The sequence below is a fragment of the Esox lucius genome, chromosome 7, assembly GCF_011004845.1.
Source record: "Esox lucius isolate fEsoLuc1 chromosome 7, fEsoLuc1.pri, whole genome shotgun sequence".
NCBI classification, from domain to species: domain Eukaryota; kingdom Metazoa; phylum Chordata; class Actinopteri; order Esociformes; family Esocidae; genus Esox; species Esox lucius.
This window is the reverse complement of record NC_047575.1, coordinates 12,571,395-12,590,901: the sequence shown is the minus strand read 5'-3', so window position 1 is coordinate 12,590,901 and position 19,507 is coordinate 12,571,395. Positions and strand designations below refer to the sequence as shown.

General features: G+C 48.8%; 2 protein-coding genes across 5 annotated transcripts; one reads left to right on the top strand and one right to left on the bottom strand.

Moving 5' to 3' along the window:
* The first annotated feature begins 2,480 nt into the window (after positions 1-2,480).
* chrm1b (cholinergic receptor, muscarinic 1b) lies at positions 2,481-5,782 on the top strand. The gene is made up of 2 exons (XM_010870596.4): positions 2,481-2,627; positions 3,790-5,782. Exon 2 carries the CDS (start codon positions 3,844-3,846, stop codon positions 5,380-5,382), a length of 1,539 nt encoding a protein of 512 aa, XP_010868898.3. The 5' UTR covers positions 2,481-2,627; positions 3,790-3,843; the 3' UTR covers positions 5,383-5,782.
* A 103-nt stretch (positions 5,783-5,885) lies between these two features.
* Positions 5,886-19,160, bottom strand: dpf2 (D4, zinc and double PHD fingers family 2). 4 transcript variants are annotated; one of them, XM_013134357.3, is made up of 12 exons: positions 19,075-19,160; positions 16,286-16,446; positions 14,422-14,529; positions 14,151-14,323; positions 13,973-14,065; positions 13,749-13,833; positions 13,493-13,534; positions 11,650-11,787; positions 11,389-11,520; positions 8,280-8,392; positions 8,117-8,198; positions 5,886-7,660 (listed from the first exon to the last, which is right to left on the bottom strand). In XM_013134357.3, exons 1-12 carry the CDS (start codon positions 19,104-19,106, stop codon positions 7,578-7,580), a joined length of 1,242 nt encoding a protein of 413 aa, XP_012989811.1. In that variant the 5' UTR covers positions 19,107-19,160; the 3' UTR covers positions 5,886-7,577. The 4 variants fall into 4 exon arrangements, with proteins under 4 accessions (XP_012989811.1, XP_019904044.1, XP_012989812.1 ...); XM_020048485.2 differs by having other exon boundaries at positions 8,117-8,392; XM_013134358.3 differs by lacking the exon at positions 13,493-13,534 and having other exon boundaries at positions 19,075-19,106.
* Positions 19,161-19,507: the final 347 nt, after the last annotated feature.

The following is a 19,507-nucleotide window of genomic DNA, read 5'->3' as shown; positions in this document are numbered from 1 at the left end:
AGCCCGGCCGGGCCCCATGGGGAAAGGCCCAGCCACCAGGCGCTCGCGTACGAGCCCCGACCCCGGGCCTGGCTCCAGGGTGGGGCCCCGGCTGCGCCATACCGGGCGACGTCACGGAACTCATAATTGTTTTCATCAATAAGGGGGTTTTGAACCGCTCTTAGTCTGACCCGTCGCCTAGGACCTGTTTGCCTTGGGAGACCCTTCCAGGGGCATATTGCCCCAGACAACATCGCTCCTAGGGTCACTCAGGTACTCACACCCCTCCACCACGTTAAGGTGGCAGTTCATGGAGGGGATCTTTGGATGTGATTGGCTAAATCTGAACACCATTACAATCCCATCATAATGGGTGTGTTCATATATTAAGGCATTTTGTTTTTTTATTTATTCTTACAAGATTTCATTAATGGTGAAAGAAGGGCTGATGTTTACATAAACAAAAGCTGCATTCCAGTATGGGTATGTATGTAGACTTTTGATATCAACTTTATAATAGAATACTTCCTATTTGCCCCCAAATTAAGATTTCCAGACTCTGGTGTCTGAAGTTGTGAAGGTAGTCCAGAGTTTCATCTAGTGCATGTGTTCTGCTGCAACATACAGTGGGGAGAACAAGTATTTGATACACTGCCGATTTTGTAGGGTTTCTTACTTACAAAGCATGTAGAGGTCTGTAATTTTTATCATAGGTACACTTCAACTGTGAGAGACGGAATCTAAAACAAAAATCCAGAAAACCACATTGTAGGATTTTTAAATAATTAATTTGAATTTTATTGCATGACATAAGTATTTGATCACCTACCAACCAGTAAGAATTCCGGCTCTCATAGACCTGTTAGTTTTTCTTTAAGAAGCCCTCCTGTTCTCCACTCATTACCTGTATTAACTGCACCTGTTTGAACTCGTTACCTGTGTAAGGACATCAGGGATAAAATTGTAGACCTGGGATGGGCTAAAGGACAATAGGCTAGCAGCTTGGTGAGAAGGCAACAACTGTTGGCGCAATTATTAGAAAAGTTCAAGATGACGGTCAATCTCCCTCGGTCTAGGGCTCCATGCAAGATCTCACCTCGTGGGGCATCAATGATCATGAGGAAGGTGAGGGATCAGTCCAGAACTACACGGCAGGACCAGGTCAATGACCACAGTCTCAAAGAAAACCATTAGTAACACACTACGCTGTCATGGATTAAAATCCTGCAGTGCACGCAAGGTCCCCCTGCTCAAGCCAGTGCATGTCCAGGCCCATCTGAAGTTTGCCAATGACCATCTGGATGATCTAGAGGAGGAATGTGAGAAGGTTGTGTGGTCTGATGAGAAAAAAATAGAGCTTTTTGGTCTAAACTCCACTCGCCGTGTTTGGAGGAAGAAGAAGGATGAGTACAACCCCAAGAACACCATCCCAACCGTGAAGTATGGAGGTGGAAAAATCATTCTTTGGGGATGCCTTTCTGCAAAGGGGACAGGACGACTGCACTGTATTGAGGGGAGGATGGATGGGGCCATGTATCGCAAGATCTTGGCCAACAACCTCCTTCCCTCAGTAAGAGCATTGAAGATTGGTCATGGCTGGGTCTTCCAGCATGACAACGACCCAAAACACAGAGCCAGGGCAACTAAGGAGTGGCTCCGTAAGAAGCATCTCGAGGTCCTGGAGTGGCCTAGCCAGTCTCCAGACCTAAACCCAATCGAAAATCTTTGGAGGGAGCTGAAAGTCTTTATTGCCCAGCAACAGCCCCAAAACCTGAAGGATCTGGAGAAGGTCTGTATGGAGGAGTGGGCCAAAATCCCTGCTGCAGTGTGTGCAAACCTGGTCAAGAACTACAGGAAACGTATGATCTCTGTAATTGCAAGCAAAGTTTTCTGTACCAAATATTAAGTTCTGCTTTTCTGATGTATCAAATACTTATGTCATGCAATAATATGCAAATTCATTACTTAAAAATCATACAATGTGATTTTCTGGATTTTTGTTTTAAATTCCGTCACTCACAGTTGAAGTGTACCTATGATAAAAAAAAAATACAGACTTCTACATGCTTTGTAAGTGGGAAGACCTGCAAACCCGGCAGTGTATCAAATACTTGTTCTCCCCACTGTAGGTTCGAATAGGGTCTACTGCTCTCTCCCGTCTGACTTGTCCAGTAAAGCATTCAAAATACCAGAATATTATAGTTTTATTAACTCCATACTGCCATATCAAGAAATGTTTATCTGAAAGTCAATATACAGGAAATAAGTTGAAGGAAATGATTGGGTAGGTGTTAGTTGGGCGTCAGTTGCTTGACTTTGTACAGTAGCCTGCATGACATTATTTACACGTGTTATGGCAGGAGCCTCTGGTTTCATTTGATCCGCTCCGATTGCTTTTTCTACTCTTAAGAACACACCGTGTGCAATCTTACGACCAAGCCATATGAGGAGTAATAATTAATATGGATAATAAAATCAAATACACTCACGAACAGCGGACACTACAGAAAGTTTGACCAAAAGAAACACCAGTAGTGAAGTTTCTCTCATTGGATGATCTATGAACAGTACATTTTCTTACTGTACGACTTCTATACATGGATGAGCTTCTTTTATTATGCGCATATGGACACCATCCAAGGCAATTGGTAAGTGTTGATGCATGTAGGCCTAAAATAAACAGGTGTTTAAAACAGTGTCGTAAATTATATTAATTATTGTGGCAGAAGTCGACCATGCGTTTAATTACAAGGATTACGATTGCATAATTAAAGCGGTAGATTTCTGAATATCGATTTTACTCTACGTGGATGATCCGAATTACCAGTCCCACGAGCACTGTAACTTGTAAATTAATTTAACCACGTAGTTAGAATTACATTTGTCACCACTTGCACTGTTTAATTAAATAACGTATGTACATTTTCAATTTCACCTAATTATTTTTGTACGGGGCTATTAACATTATTGATGTTACATTATTGATGTTAATAGACCCGTACACGATTCATTCATTACGCATGAATCTCCCTTTGAATCTATATCTTCTATTTTACGAATAAGTACGCAATAATAAATGCATGTGTGTCAAAAGACACAAGTGTACAACAAAAAACAGTGATGGAAAAAGTGGAATAAAAAAAAACGTTAACAAGGAAGTGAACATTAAATTAAAATGTAGAGCGTTCAGACGAAGTTTGAACGCCCTACAGAATATCTAGTATTATATAATACAGAGTGTGCAGGGTGTGCAGGTGAATATACATTAACACGGAAAATAAATTTTTGCTATAGGACTTGAGTTGTGAGTAAAAAAATCTAGAACCCGAGACAATTATTGCACCTAAAGAAATTGCACGAGTGTGAATTACTGTGCAATTGTTTTCACAGAAACGTGGATGTGGCCTTTTGGATTAAAAATCTATGGTATCATGGCAGATTTTACTTGGCGATAAAGTTAGGAAGCTTTTGCGCTTTTGTTAAAGATCATTCAATTCCTTTAGTTTCTTTTAATAGCAATACATTCATCAAGCCCCAACTGTTATGAAAAATACGTGTATCTTAGTTACAGCTTGTCACCTAGTCAGTGAGAGTCAACAGACAGGCAGGACATTAAACATGGTGGGTAAACTGAGGGCTTTATGAATATCTTACCAATTGCCCTTACTAGAGATATGAAAGCAGTGTCTACTAGGATGACGTTTCTCTGCACATCACCGGACCAGCTAAATTATCGACAAAATTTGTATAGTAATGTTTGTTAAAACATGATTAAGATCCTGAATGTTCAGCTGTTCTCTTATTCTCCAGTGGGCCCAGAGATGGTAACTACATGCCAGATATCAGCATCAGCGATTCCCTTTTATGAAGAATGAATGTTCCATCACTTCACTCAGCGTCGGTCTGTGGAAGATGAACAACTCCTGCGTCTCCCAGACCAATAAGACCGCAGATCCACTGGGGGGCCATGAGATATGGGAGGTGGTTGTGATCGTCCTCATCACAGGGCCTCTTTCTTTGGTCACTATCATAGGCAACCTGCTGGTGATGATCTCCTTCCGGGTGAACAGCCAGCTACGCACTGTCAGCAACTACTTCCTGCTGAGCCTGGCAGTGGCCGACCTAATCCTGGGAGCAGTGTCTATGAACCTCTACGCCGTTTACATCATCATGGGACGCTGGACCCTGGGCAGCCTGGCTTGTGATGTCTGGTTGGCTGTGGACTACGTGGCCAGCAACGCGTCTGTCATGAACCTACTGGTCATCAGCTTTGACCGCTTCTACTCCGTCACCAGACCTCTCACCTACCGGGCCAAGCGGACCACGCGCCGGGCAGCAGTCGCCATCGGCCTGGCCTGGGCCGTGTCGTTCATCCTGTGGGGTCCAGCCATCCTGTTCTGGCCCCACGTAATGGGCAGGGCCTCACAGGACGCGCATGACTGCTCTATACCGTTCATGACCGAGGCTGCTCTCACATACGGCACAGCCATCGCTGCCTTCTACCTCCCGGTCACCATCATGGTCATCCTGTACTGGAAAATCTACTGGGAGATTGAGAAGCGAGCCCAGGGGCTTAAGGGGCTGCTGGGCATCGTGAGAAGTGAAGGGGTCTCCCAGGGCTCTGGGGGAAGGCCTGTCTACACCAGCAGCACCAAGAGCAGTGACAGCAGCTCCAGAGAGGTGCCCGTTGGCAAGGAGCAGAGCAGCGAGGGGTCACAGGTCTGCCATTCGGCGAGAGATGAGTGCAAACAGAGCAGCGGGAGGAGAACAGCGACATTGTCGTTGGCCCCCACCCAGACGGCCTTTAGGGACAGCAGCTGTAACCTAGACGAGGAGCCGACCGTCTCCCTCTCCTCTTCAGAGGAAGAACCTGAGCCCCATCGGCAGCGGGAAAACGCAGCGACCGGCTGTATAGCCACGGTCTCACTCAGAGACGCCCGTGGTAGCGACACCGGCGAGGCCAGCAAACCCCTGACATCCGGGGCAGAGGACTCTGCCGCTGGCTCACAGGGCAGGCAGTTTTCCCTAAGGGGCACCAAATTCTCCAACTCCGGATGCCACAAGCAGCCCAAAGCGAAGAGGAACAGGATCATCAGAGAGAAGAAGGCTGCCAAGACCTTAAGTGCCATCCTGCTGGCCTTCATCCTGACCTGGACACCCTACAACATCATGGTGCTGGTTTCCATATCCTACTGTGTGCCTGAGAAACTGTGGCAGCTGGGCTACTGGCTGTGCTACATCAACAGCACAGTGAACCCAGTGTGTTATGCCCTGTGCAACAAGCACTTCAGAGTCACCTTCAAGGCACTGCTGCTCTGCCGCCCGGGAGGGAGGACCTGGGGACGGACTCGTCGTGGCAACCAAGCCTCCTTCCAGAAAAACAAGACCAGCAGCAATGTCTGATCCTTTTCAGAGCTAGGTACTGCCTCTGGCTTAAGAAGAGTCAGATCTGCCCTGCCAACACACAGTCCATGTATGCAAGCACTTGCAAAGATGTGTTTTTTCTTTTTAAAAGGTGAAGGATGTGCTTTTTTTTTGGACTGTTAGATTAGAAACCAAACAGAAACAACAGGAAAACAATGAGATGCCAAAGATAAAGCCTTCCTAACACTCCCCTTCAGTTGGAGGAGTTGGTCTGCCCCACTTTGACTTGTGTCCAGAGCCCTGAGGAAGCGGCTTCTGTGTATGACATGTTTATTGAAACGGTAGGGTTAGGAATTGTTCCATGTGCCTTCATGTAAAATCTGATCATCACTAAGAACAGGCCTTGCACTTCGCAATATAAAGGTACACAACTCATTTTCATTGTTTTGTTTTACTGGACACAGTGATTTCCATCACTGATACAAGAGTGATTTAGAGATCCTGAATGCCAACGTCTTTAACAGAAAAGAGGACCAAATACAGTCAGTGCCAAATATTTTATTTTCCTGGAAAAAAGACAAAACCTTGTACCATAAAGGAAACATTCAATCACAATCACAAAGTCCCAAAACTTTTTTTTTTTTTTTACATCAACTGAGTAAATATCATTGATTAATATTAAAGAAACTTAACCAAAACTGTAATATTCCAAATGGCAACTGCCTCTAAATAAACTTCTAGAAATGGAAAGGAGAAATACTTGTTTAATGCTGTAATATTTGTTAGTTGGCTATTGATATAACATTACAATATAGCTACGTTCTATGAAACGACTGCCCTCATCTTGGACCAGCCTTCACTGGAGTATACTAGTAGCACACCGTGAGTGTGAGGGCACACAATCAGCTGATGACTGTCTGCAGAGAACGAGAATGCAAAGTCCAAAGCCTCTGGACCATGCCTGTTAATGTATTTTGTGTTTTTAAAATAAATTTCACTAGCCGAGTAAAGAAATTGTAACCCTAGCTAGACGTGGGGAACACTGTAGCCAGCTAGGGGAAAAGCGCATAAAGATAATAGGTGGAAAACAGTTTTTCCCTTTCTATGAGACAAAGAGAAGAATTCAGACATGCAAATTATTCAGAAAAGTGCCTTCACCTCAGAATCCCTTAGTGTCTATGTTGAGTAATATAGAATTCGACGAATATATGACAATGTCAGTGAATCTTTCCTCTAAGGAACACACTGCAGTGAAGCCAGTGCCGGGTCACATGACAGCTTGTGCTAACACTACTGTGACTAGACCCTCGGAAGGTTCTTCATCCTCCCTATCACATTCTCCCATTTCCCCACAGTCCCAGTACCACTTGCGTTGCTCATTACTGCCCCCCTGTGGTTATGGACAAATGGGAGCGTGGCTATAGATCATGCCAGTCGGGAGCTATTTCAGGCCCCAGTGGAGAAGGTTAGGGTCAGGTGGGACGAGACTTCAGAACCCGTATGAAGAGGGGAAACACAGAGCACCTGGTAGCTGTCTGTTTTTAACACAAGAACAAGGGCTAAAAAGGGGTCCGGGTCAGAACTACTGCTGCTTCTCCATACAGCAGCATCGGTGGAGCGGTGTTGCCTACCAATGGACTAGGTAACTTCATTGTTCGGCCCCAAGCTTTTCCCAACTGTGTTGCCTTCGCATCAAGAGCTGAGGATTATTCATTCAGATTGAAGATGGGCACTCGCAGATCATTACAGGACCAACCTCTTTTATCACTGCTGCTTTTAAATAATTCACACCATTATATGCTATACAAATATATAAATATACAAAACCTTAAACATTTTTTCATTTTAATGAACAAGCATTGGCATGCTAATTGATTTCAACTATTTCTCTCTAGGGCAAAATGTTTATTTTGCTGAATAAAAGTAGGCCAAGTCGTGTGCATATGTGTATGAGAGTTTGTGTATTTGTGTTTAGGTGTTTTGGCTGGTAGAAGCTGTTTGACACATTGATTTTGATATAGATGTATATATAGACAAATAGTTGAAAACAAAAGCCTATGGGGGACACTTGTAACTGTGTAACAGTCATATAAGAACCAGAGGCTGGGTTCAGCGGGGGCCTGCTAACGTACGCTTCCCTTTTCCCAAGTCATCTGTCCACCTCGTCCTCCCTGCTGACCAATCAGGGAGAGCCTTTGGGTGGAGGGGCTGTTGCGGTCGGGGCTGGGGCTCCATCATGATGGAGGGGCGTTAGGGCTCTGGTATATGGACGCTTTGTCTTTCAACAGTTCCAGACACAGATGGCAACTCCAGCTCCCTGTTGGAGGGGACAGAGCGGTTAATGACCCAGAGACTCACAGCGCTATGAATATCCTCCGTCGTCCACGGATCCACATTAGGCGATTAGCCCCGCTGAAGTCGCTGGGTCTTAGAGGGAGGGGCGGTATTGCGCTCCAATACTTGGCACAGAGCAGACATTTGAACGCTAGCGACCTGATGAAGTGGTGATTCATCAGTTCAACACTCGGCTGTGCCATAATTGTCTGGCTACGCTGCCTGAGAGCTCTGCCTCAATGCTGTGCTCTGCCTCAATGCTGTGCTCTGCCAAATATGCTCAAATAAATCCATCTCCTTACAGAGTGAAAAAATAACACTCCCCACCAAAATGTCATGAGCCGTTGACTCAAACCTCCTGTATTAGACAGCCAAATGGGGGGCTGTGAACAGGCACCATGCAGGCTCCGTGGTGGAACAGAACTCATGCCCTTCTTACCTTCTGGGGGTTCAGCCATGGGTGGGTTGAGGCAGTACATGTGGTAGCCTCGATCACAGTCGTCACAGAACAGCAGCTGGTCCTGGACGGGAGACACGGGCGGGTTACACTGTGTCCATGTCATATTGGAACTGTGCGTCGCGCTGTGGGGGGGCAAACTCACGTCGTTTTCCGAGGTGCCACAGTGGTTGCAGCACTTGCACTCGATGCACTGCCAGCGGTAGGTCTTCACGGCGGCCATCATCACTGGGGTGAACTGCAGGCAGGACGGGTGGCCTGGGTCGGACACAGAGAATGGGTCTCACGGGCAAAACCCTGTCTGTCACTGTCATTACTACTGGTCTCTGTAGCTAGGCCATCACGCACATTCAACGCTAACGTCTAGAGCCCGCACCCAGAACCGGGCTACCTGAACGCCCTTTCCCATGGTCACGCAACCAGAACCGGGCTACCTGAACGCCCGCGCCCTTTCCCATGGTCACGCAACCAGAACCGGGCTACCGGAACGCCCGCGCCCTTTCCCTTGGTCACGCAACCAGAACCGGGCTACCTGAACGCCAGCGCCCTTTCCCATGGTCACGCAACCAGAACCGGGCTACCTGAATGCCCGCGCCCTTTGCCATGGTCACGCAACCAGAACCGGGCTACCGGAACGCCCGCGCCCTTTGCCATGGTCACGCAACCAGAACCGGGCTACCGGAACGCCCGCGCCCTTTGCCATGGTCACGCAACCAGAACCGGGCTACCGGAACGCCCGCGCCCTTTACCATGGTCACGCAACCAGAACCGGGCTACCGGAACGCCCGCGCCCTTTACCATGGTCACGCAACCAGAACCGGGCTACCTGAACGCCAGCGCCCTTTCCCTTGGTCACGCAACCAGAACCGGGCTACCTGAACGCCCGCGCCCTTTCCCTTGGTCACGCAACCAGAACCGGGCTACCTGAACGCCAGCGCCCTTTCCCATGGTCACGCAACCAGAACCGGGCTACCTGAACGCCAGCGCCCTTTCCCATGGTCACGCAACCAGGACCGGGCTACCGGAACGCCCGCGCCCTTTACCATGGTCACGCAACCAGAACCGGGCTACCTGAACGCCAGCGCCCTTTCCCATGGTCACGCAACAAGAACTGGGCTACCTGAACGCCCGCGCCCTTTCCCATGGTCACGCAACTGAAACCGGGCTACCTGAACGCCCGCGCCCTTTCCCATGGTCACGCAACCAGAACCGGCTACCTGAACGCCCGTGCCCTTTCCCATGGTCACGCAACCAGAACCGGGCTACTGGAACGCCCGCGCCCTTTCACATGGTCACGCAACCAGAACGCCGCGCCCTTTACCATGGTCACGCAACTAGAACCGGCCTACCTGAACGCCCGCGCCCTTTCCCATGGTCACGCAACCAGAACCGGGCTACCGGAACGCCCGCGCCCTTTCCCATGGTCACGCAACCAGAACCGGCTACCTGAACGCCCGTGCCCTTTCCCATGGTCACGCAACCAGAACCGGGCTACTGGAACGCCCGCGCCCTTTCACATGGTCACGCAACCAGAACGCCGCGCCCTTTACCATGGTCACGCAACTAGAACCGGCCTACCTGAACGCCCGCGCCCTTTCCCATGGTCACGCAACCAGAACCGGGCTACCGGAACGCCCGCGCCCTTTCCCTTGGTCACGCAACCAGAACCGGGCTACCTGAACGCCAGCGCCCTTTCCCATGGTCACGCAACCAGAACCGGGCTACCTGAACGCCCGCGCCCTTTGCCATGGTCACGCAACCAGAACCGGGCTACCTGAACGCCCGCGCCCTTTGCCATGGTCACGCAACCAGAACCGGGCTACCGGAACGCCCGCGCCCTTTACCATGGTCACGCAACCAGAACCGGACTACCGGAACGCCCGCGCCCTTTACCATGGTCACGCAACCAGAACCGGGCTACCTGAACGCCAGCGCCCTTTCCCTTGGTCACGCAACCAGAACCGGGCTACCTGAACGCCCGCGCCCTTTCCCTTGGTCACGCAACCAGAACCGGGCTACCTGAACGCCAGCGCCCTTTCCCATGGTCACGCAACCAGAACCGGGCTACCTGAACGCCAGCGCCCTTTCCCATGGTCACGCAACCAGAACCGGGCTACCGGAACGCCCGCGCCCTTTCCCATGGTCACGCAACCGGAACGCCGCGCCCTTTCCCATGGTCACGCAACTAGAACCGGCCTACCTGAACGCCCGCGCCCTTTCCCATGGTCACGCAACCAGAACCGGGCTACCTGAACGCCCGCGCCCTTTCCCATGGTAACGCAACCAGAACCGGGCTACCTGAACGCCAGCGCCCTTTCCCATGGTTACGCAACCAGAACCGGGCTACCGGAACGCCTGCGCCCTTTCCCATGGTCACGCAACCAGAACCGGGCTACCAGAACCGGGCAACCTGAACGCCAGCGCCCTTTCCCATGGTTACGCAACCAGAACCGGGCTACCGGAACGCCTGCGCCCTTTCCCATGGTCACGCAACCAGAACCGGGCTACCGGAACCGGGTTACCTGAACGCCCGCGCCCTTTCCCATGGTCACGCAACCAGAACCGGGCTACCTGAACGCCAGCGCCCTTTACCATGGTCACGCAACTAGAACCGGCCTACCTGAACGCCCGCGCCCTTTCCCATGGTCACGCAACTAGAACCGGCCTACCGGAACGCCCGCGCCCTTTCCCATGGTCACGCAACCGGAACGCCCGCGCCCTTTCCCATGGTCACGCAACCAGAACGCCGCGCCCTTTACCATGGTCACGCAACTAGAACCGGCCTACCTGAACGCCCGCGCCCTTTCCCATGGACACGCAACCAGAACCGGGCTACCTGAACGCCAGCGCCCTTTCCCATGGTCACACAACCAGAACCGGGCTACCTGAACGCCAGCGCCCTTTCCCATGGTCACGCAACCGGAACGCCCGCGCCCTTTCCCATGGTCACGCAACCGGAACGCCCGCGCCCTTTCCCATGGTCACGCAACCGGAACGCCCGCGCCCTTTCCCATGGTCACGCAACCGGAACGCCCGCGCCCTTTCCCATGGTCACGCAACCAGAACGCGCGCCTTTTACCATGGTCACGCAACTAGAACCGGCCTACCTGAACGCCCGCGCCCTTTCCCATGGTCACGCAACCAGAACCGGGCTACCTGAACGCCCGCGCCCTTTCCCATGGTCACGCAACCAGAACCAGGCTACCTGAACGCCCGCGCCCTTTCCCATGGTCACGCAACCAGAACCGGGCTACCTGAACGTCCGCAGTCCGAACAGGACTGCAGCTCCTCTGACAGGCCCGTCTTCTGGTTTAGGGCGGAGTCTCCCAGACAGAAGTCGCAGTAGTTATTGGGTATGGCCAAACCATCCGGACCTTTCTTGGGCGCTGTGGGGGAGAGACAGATCAGCGGACGTTTACTGATTAGCCAGGGAACGGCACACAGATCCAGCGCCATTCGACGGAGCAGCGACCCCATGACCTGTGACGGACCAGCCCGGGTCACCGGTGACTTACTCTTGGTCTCCTCGGGCTGGGGTGGGGTCGGCGGGGGGATCTCCAGCTCTTCCTTGTCCTCACCCTCCTCCTCAGCCAGGTGGGAGTGGGTGTAGTGGTAACTCAGGCCCGGACGGTTCTTGTAACGCTTCCCACAGACTGCCAGAGAAACCCCCAAGCACAACACGTGTGAAAACAACACAGGTGAACAGTCAGGCAGCCTTCAGACGACATGTTGCAGGGTCCCACTGTATGTGGCTCAGGTCAACCGTACTAACGCATATTCAAGCCTGCCTGTACCCTGGTCTGGACTAGGGAGATGTTTGGTCTCTGCTCCCACTAGGTCCACAAGTTTCAGCACATCCACCACCGGGCTGTTCACCTCACCTACCCTCTCAAACCTATCATCCATAGTCTGCGCTGGCTCTACTTGGAAGATGAACGACTCATTTTCCAGACTCTTCCATTTCCACTCAAGAGCTTGAGCCAGGAGACATCCGCAGACTTGAATGACAATTGTGCTATTTAATTTCAGCTAGAGCGGTAGAGGGTCAGTCCCAGGTCTGGGAATTGTATTGGCAGATGAGTACTAATAACTTTAATAAAGAATTCTGATGACCTCCTGAGCGGGACTACAAGTCTGGGTACTGTTTGAGTTTAGACTAGCCTAATAGCCTGGTTTACAAGCAGTCTAGATGGATTTGTGGAGGATTGTCTAAGTAGTGGAAAAAATGTGTCAGTATGTTGACTGGCCTCAGGGGGCCTGTGGGGGATCTATCATAAGGACCAGCACAGACCAAACACTCCTCTTCCCTCTCTTTCAAACACTGTCTTAATCCCTCACCTACACAGCCATTCATTCACTCCCATGCACAGTAGCATTCCATCATGTTTCTTCAGCAGATTACTGAGTTCCCTGCCTGGCACCCAGCCCTGACAGATTCAGTACACCCAAAGCTGGTGGTTCAAAACAAAAGCAGAGGCACTATTTCACTCTAAAGGAACAAGTGAGGGACTTGACAGGACTGGATGCTGATGACTTAAGACAAAAAAAAAAGTTAAGGAATGCAAATGAGCAAGAGACAAGACACAAAGCCAAATAATAACAAACATATATAGCCTACAGCTCATTGGCTATAGTGTGTGGGAAATAACATAGGGATCAATTCAGAGCAAACAGATCCCAGAAAACAAATACTGTTAAGCAGCCTAAGGGACATTTAAGACAAAAAGGTGGCATTTAATAGAAAATTATACAAATGTACAAAGCTAATTAAAGGAGAATTTTACTTGTTTTTCTTCCACATGATATTAATTGCTTGCTCTTCCTGAAATAAGTCTATGGGCCAAGAAAAACTGTAGTTCATGGTTCTCCTCAATAAAGTTAAATAAACTGCCATTAAAGTCAGCTAACTTTGAAAAACCAAAGCTAAAAATCTATAGAAATAGTACCATGCTAGCATGCTCACATTAAATACTTGGTTAGATTGATCTAAATAATTTGCTAGATACCCTTACAGATCAACACGACAAAGCTAAACATATTTTTCAGGCTAAATAAAACTAGCTTTAATATAAAAATATATATAAAAAAGTGAAATTGTCCTTTAAACTGTGAGATGGAAATAAAAAAAAGAAATTGCATTTCCACCCTCCAGGATATCAAGTTGAATGTAAGTCTGTTGAACTGCATCTTGATAATGAAAACCATTCAGTGGATGAGGGGGAGGCAGCCACATAAAGCTTAGTCCTTGGGCTCAATTAACCTCTAAGCTGTTAGCTCACATACACACACAGAAAGACACACGGGCAGGAAGCAGACGGGACTGGATGCAGAGGAAAAAGGAGCGAGAGAGAAATATACCTCGTTCAGAAGGTTTTGAAATATGCTTTTGTTTGAAAGTGTCTGAAAGAGAGAAGAAAGAAAAGGGAGAGAAAGAAAGCAAAGGCAGAGAGACTCAGAGAACGACGACGAGGATCAGAAAGACACCAGCCATCGACCCGAGGTTCAGCTGCAGCACAAGACATGTTCAGGAGGACTCTACATGACTGCTTCCCATTAAGGCAGTGGAGAGGGTCTGTGCCCCTCCCGGACGGCGCTGCACACCCCTGGAACTCACTGTCACAGGCGTAAGGCCTGTCCTTGTCCTCCAGCGCAGCTGCTGCAGCGTCGAGCTTCTTTTTGGCGCTGCTCACTCCGCGACCCTGAGGACAGGCACAGCGTCAAACACATCCCCAATACCGCCGCTGCCGAGATAATGTCGGCCGCACTGGGCACATCCTCTGCTCCGGACAACGAGCTTTGGCGTTACCGAAAGCAACGTTGGTTCCTGACGACTCTCACCTTTCCCTTGCCTTTGCCTCTTCTTTTCGGGGTGTCTTCCTCATAGTCTTCGTCCTCCAAGTCATCCAGGAAGTCATCTGGCTCGAGGACTCTCTGCCATGACAGAACTAGGTTAGCGATGGAGGAGGAGCGATGGACCACCCAGGCATGACACACCCTGACCAGAAGTGGGCGTTACCTTCCTGACACGCGTCACCGGGGGGACCACACTAGTGTAGTCAGCCAGGCTGGGTTCCTCCTCAGGCCCACGAAGCTCAGGAGCCCGTTTGTCCAGGGGTTCCCCCTTCAGCAGGGCCTCCAGACTGCTACCGTCGGAGGACAGGGAGTCTTTCTTCAACCCCAGGTCCAGCTCTACAGACAAAACGACCAAATGACTGAAGGACAAGCACAGAAGGACATGCATACAGGAGTGTTTTTAAGCAAAGCGGCATTCCATGATCTGGACGTACCGGACTTTAAAGGAGGGAAGATGAGACGGGGGTCCTCTGGAGGGTGGGCTCTGCGTTTCTTCCTCCACCTGCGGGATGGGTAGGTGTACAGCTGGCCCGGAGCCATGCCTGAGAGTGGACAAAAAGGGTGGTCAATAACATACAAGGACATGAGAAAGTACCTGAACTAAATGCAGTCTAGACTGCATCTATTGAAAACAGGCATAAGTAATGGTCAGTCCATATATAAAAGCAGGGTATCCAATCCATCAAGTTGAAATAAAGACCTTTTAAGTCCTTCATAATAACCAGAATGTTATACCAGGGGTGTCCAAACCATTCCACGGAGGACCATGTGTCTGCAGGTTTTTGTTTTTTCCTATAAATTGGTTCCCATTTCACACCTAAACAACCAGGTGAGGGTAGAAACTAACCAATTATCAACCTCATTAGTCAATCAAGTACAAGGAGATAGTGAAAACCTGCAGACACACGGTCCTCCGTGGAATAGTTTGGACAACCCTGTGTTATACCAATACCAGCTTAATAATACTCAATACAATTGTGAAATATGCCTAATATTTGCTGAATCACTAACTATAAATTTATGTAGCCTACTATTTAACAGTGTGACGACAAAACCGGAGGACACGACGACAAAGCCCCCTACCGGAGGACGCGACGACAAAGCCCCCTACCGGAGGACGCGACGATAAAGCCCCCTACCGGAGGACGCGACGATAAAGCCCCCTACCGGAGGACGGGACGATAAAGCCCCCTACCGGAGGACGGGACGATAAAGCCCCCTACCGGAGGACGCGACGACAAAGCCCCCTACCGGAGGACGCGACGACAAAGCCCCCTACCGGAGGACGCGACGACAAAGCCCCCTACCGGAGGACGCGACGACAAAGCCCCCTACCGGAGGACGCGACGACAAAGCCCCCTACCGGAGGACGCGACGACAAAGCCCCCTACCGGAGGACGCGACGACAAAGCCCCCTACCGGAGGACGCGACGACAAAGCCCCCTACCGGAGGACGCGACGACAAAGCCCCCTACCGGAGGACACGACGACAAAGCCCCCTACCGGAAGACGGGACGATAAAGCCCCTACCGGAGGACGGGACGATAAAGCCCCTACCGGAGGACGGGACGATAAAGCCCCTACCGGAGGACGGGACGATAAAGCCCCTACCGGAGGACGGGACGATAAAGCCCCCTACCGGAGGACACGACGATAAAGCCCCCTACCGGAGGACACGACGATAAAGCCCCCTACCGGAGGACGGGACGATAAAGCCCCCTACCGGAGGACGGGACGATAAAGCCCCCTACCGGAGGACGGGACGATAAAGCCCCCTACCGGAGGACGGGACGATAAAGCCCCCTACCGGAGGACGGGACGACAAAGCCCCCTACCGGAGGACACGACGATAAAGCCCCCTACCGGAGGACACGACGATAAAGCCCCCTACCGGAGGACACGACGATAAAGCCCCTACTGGAGGACGGGACGATAAAGCCCCCTACCGGAGGACACGACGATAAAGCCCCCTACCGGAGGACACGACGATAAAGCCCCCTACCGGAGGACACGACGATAAAGCCCCTACTGGAGGACGGGACGATAAAGCCCCTACTGGAAGACGTGACAATGTAGCCCACTCCTGGAAGATGTGATGATAAAGCCCCTACTGGAGGACGCGACGATAAAGCCCCCTACTGGAGGATGTGACAATGTAGCCCACTCCTGGAAGATGTGATGATAAAGCCCCCTACCGGAGGATGTGATGATACAACCCCCCTACTGGAAGCTGTGATCTCAACTGTAAAATCCTTTGAGACTTCAATTCATGTGTAGTATGTATACTGTATTTCTAACCTGGTCCTCTGTGTCTCTTCTCCATCCAAATGTAACAGTTGCTCTGTGCCACTCCAGTCTGAGAGTCCAGGAAGGGCATCCGAACGCTCCTTTCAGCACATAGCCGGGCATTATAGTTATGGCACTGCTCCATGGCATCTCTGTAGTACTGCTCCCCCAGCCTTGAGCCACACAGAGGAGAAGTCAGGGACAAGTTAGCACCAAGAAACACACTGCTGGCATAAACTGCAAGATGAACGACACACGTATCACCTCAACAGCTGACAGCATGAGTTGTTACCATAGGGGGTAGGTAGTAGCCTACCTATCATCTGGGTCCTATCATCTGTCTAAGGCAAATTTCTGAATTCTACTGTGCTTTTAAGAGGCTTAAAATAATTAAAACTTCAAAGCCTTTATCACAGCCGCAGCTTAAAAGCTTTTTGTCCCTTTAATGCTTGCACCTCGGAGTAGCAGCAAGCATACTGTCATTGTGTCTCTGGAATCAGTGACGGTTGAGAATGTGCCAGCAGGTGCTCTTTTGTTGGCTTGGCAACAGCGGTCTGCGTGGTAGGGTGCACAGGCCCTGCTGGCTCATGTTTTCAACACAAATCAGTTTGAGTAAAACTTATTTTTACCTACAGTACCAGCTAAAAGCGGGGACACACCTACTAATTTAAGGGTATTTCTTCATTTTTACAGTATTCAAAATGTTAGAATAATAGTATAAACATAAAAACTAGGAAATCACACATATGGAATCATGTAGTAACTAAAGAAAATGATAAAACAAAATTACATTTATATTTTAGATTCTTGAAAGTAGCCATGCTTTAAGCGAAGAGAAACGACAGTCCGTCACTACTTTAAGACATGAAGGTCAGTCAATTTGGAAAACTTCTAAAACGTTGAAAGTTTCTTCAAGCGCAGTCGCAAAAAACATCAAACACTATGAGAAAAAATACTTACATGAGGACCACCACAGGAAAGGAATGCTACAGAGGATAGGCTTATTAAAGTTAACAGCCTCAGAAATAAGAAATAAGTAAGGCATCTCAACTGTTTAGAGGAGACTACAGTATGTAAATCAGGCCTTTATGGTCAAATTGTTGCAATGAAACCACTTCTGAGGGACACCAATAAGAAGACAAGTCTTGCTAGGGTCAAGAAATACAAGAAATGGACATAAGACCAGGGGAGATCTGACCTTTGGTCTGATGAGTCCAAATTTGAGATTTCTGTTTCCGACCAACGTCGCTTTCTGAGGCACTGACTCAGGGAACGGATGATCTCCACGTGCTGTTCCCACCGTAAAGCATGTTGGAGGAGGTTTCATGGTGTGGGAGTACTTTGCCGGTGACATTGTCAGTGATTCATTTAGAATTCAAGACTCACCCAACCAACATGGCTCCCACAGCATTCTGCAGTGATACACCATGCCATCTGGTTTGAGCTTAGCGGGACTATCTTTTGTTTTTCAACAGAACAATGACCCAAAACACCTCCAGGCTGTGTAAGGACTATTTGACCAAGGAGGAGAGTGACGGTGTAGCATAAGATGACGAGGCTTTCAAAGTCACCTGACCTTTCAACCCAATTGTGATGGTTTAGGATGAGTTTGACTGCTTTTCCTTAACTCTGCAGTCCATCAGAGCTCAGTCCTTAAAGACTGTTGGTTGAGAGAATGTCAAGTGTGCACAAACCTGTCATCAAGGCAAAGCATGGACACACAAAATCTACAATATTAAATGTACTTTGACCGGTTTAACACTTTTTGGTTACTACATGATTCAGTGGGTTATTTGATAGTTCTTATGTCATCCCTATTATTCTACAATATGAAAAATTGCTAAAATAAATACCCTTGAATGAGTAGGCGTGTCCAAAAATGTTTTGTGGATAGTGCATTAAAAGCTTTGTCTAAAATCATGTTGAATACATATTAAATCCAACAGCCTTTTGTAACAACGATTCTGGTGTTTGAAACGACATTGGTTGCATTGCATATTAAGGGAAAGTATATTTAAATTGGTAGGAATGAATGATTAATGCATTTTTGTCACGCAATATCCTGTTGGAAAACTTCACATGCAAGCCCCAATGAAAGTAGGCCAGAACCGCATCTGCACTGTAGTGCCAGCGAATAGGTTAATTACTTTTAAACCAAACCGTGCCTGGCTAATTCCTAACTACAGTAGTAGGCCTAACTAAACTGCAGTACAACAGCATCAGCACTGTCTGCAGCTAGCTAGCCAAGTCACGTTTTCTAACCACCAAGTTGCCAAATAGACAACCGCAGCTTTCTTTATGTAGTTAATCCGACTTCTTACAATGTACATTTAAATATACGGCTAAAAAGGAAAATAGGGACGGTGACATGCTAGGCAACTTAGCTACAATCATACTAAACGTAAGCTACATATGATCGTGTTAATTTGCTAACTATGGCACATTTCTGGTTATACAATGATGTGACTTGGTTTATGTTAATGTGTTTATTAATAACTTCTTTAAACACAACTTGACATACCGGCGGTAGCTAACGTTAGCTAGCTAGTTGACCTGCTGAGTGCTGACACATTGACTGACACTCACAGCTTGCTAGATGGCTAGCCATTTCGTACAACAGAGCTTAACTCAGTTTAATAACTGAGTTAGTCGATACCTTTGCCGAACATCTTCGACAATTTACAAAACATATACATGTATAGGTTCGTGTTACGAACTACCTTTGTCGTATTTAAAAGGTAAAACAAATTTGCGTACTTTAGCTAACGTTACCTAGCTAGGTGGAAAAGAGCAGTACTTACAGTTTGACAACATTTTCAACAACAGCCGCCATGTTGGTTTGCTTTCGCCGTGGATGATTAGCGCCTGCGCAACAGCTCTGTGTGTGCGCGTGCGTGTCATGAAAGCCCTACAAAGATGATAAAACCTCAAGAACAGACGTTTTTTTTGGCAGGTCCTCACTGGAAAAAATTGACCTCCATCTTAGGGGTTAGGTTCAGGGTAGAATGTACAATAGGGCTAAATATTAGTATTGGGGTTACTTGTAGGTTTAGGCCTTACCTGTTAGGGTTAGGATTATGGCCAGATTAATATATATGCATAAAGTTTAGGTTATTAAGGTAAGGGTTACTTTTACTTATTTTTGAGTGTTAAGGTTCAGGTTAAACTTACCTTTGGGTATTTAGGTTAAGGCATTACCTGTTAGGGTTTGGACCAAGTTAATTGAGCAATTAA

What these genes read in the sequence shown, in the direction of transcription:
- chrm1b (XM_010870596.4), top strand. Translation starts at nt 3,844, where the DNA reads ATGAAGAATGAATGTTCCATCACTTCACTCAGCGTCGGTCTGTGGAAG.
- dpf2 (XM_020048485.2), bottom strand. Translation starts at nt 19,106, where the DNA reads ATGGCGGCTGTTGTTGAAAATGTTGTCAAACT. An exon ending in CGGTGACGCGTGTCAGGAAG is followed by an intron (nt 14,066 to 14,150) that starts GTAACGCCCACT and finishes CTGTCATGGCAG; the next exon opens with AGAGTCCTCGAGCCAGATGA. An exon ending in TTCGGACTGCGGACGTTCAG is followed by an intron (nt 8,393 to 11,388) that starts GTAGCCCGGTTC and finishes TGTCCGACCCAG; the next exon opens with GCCACCCGTCCTGCCTGCAG.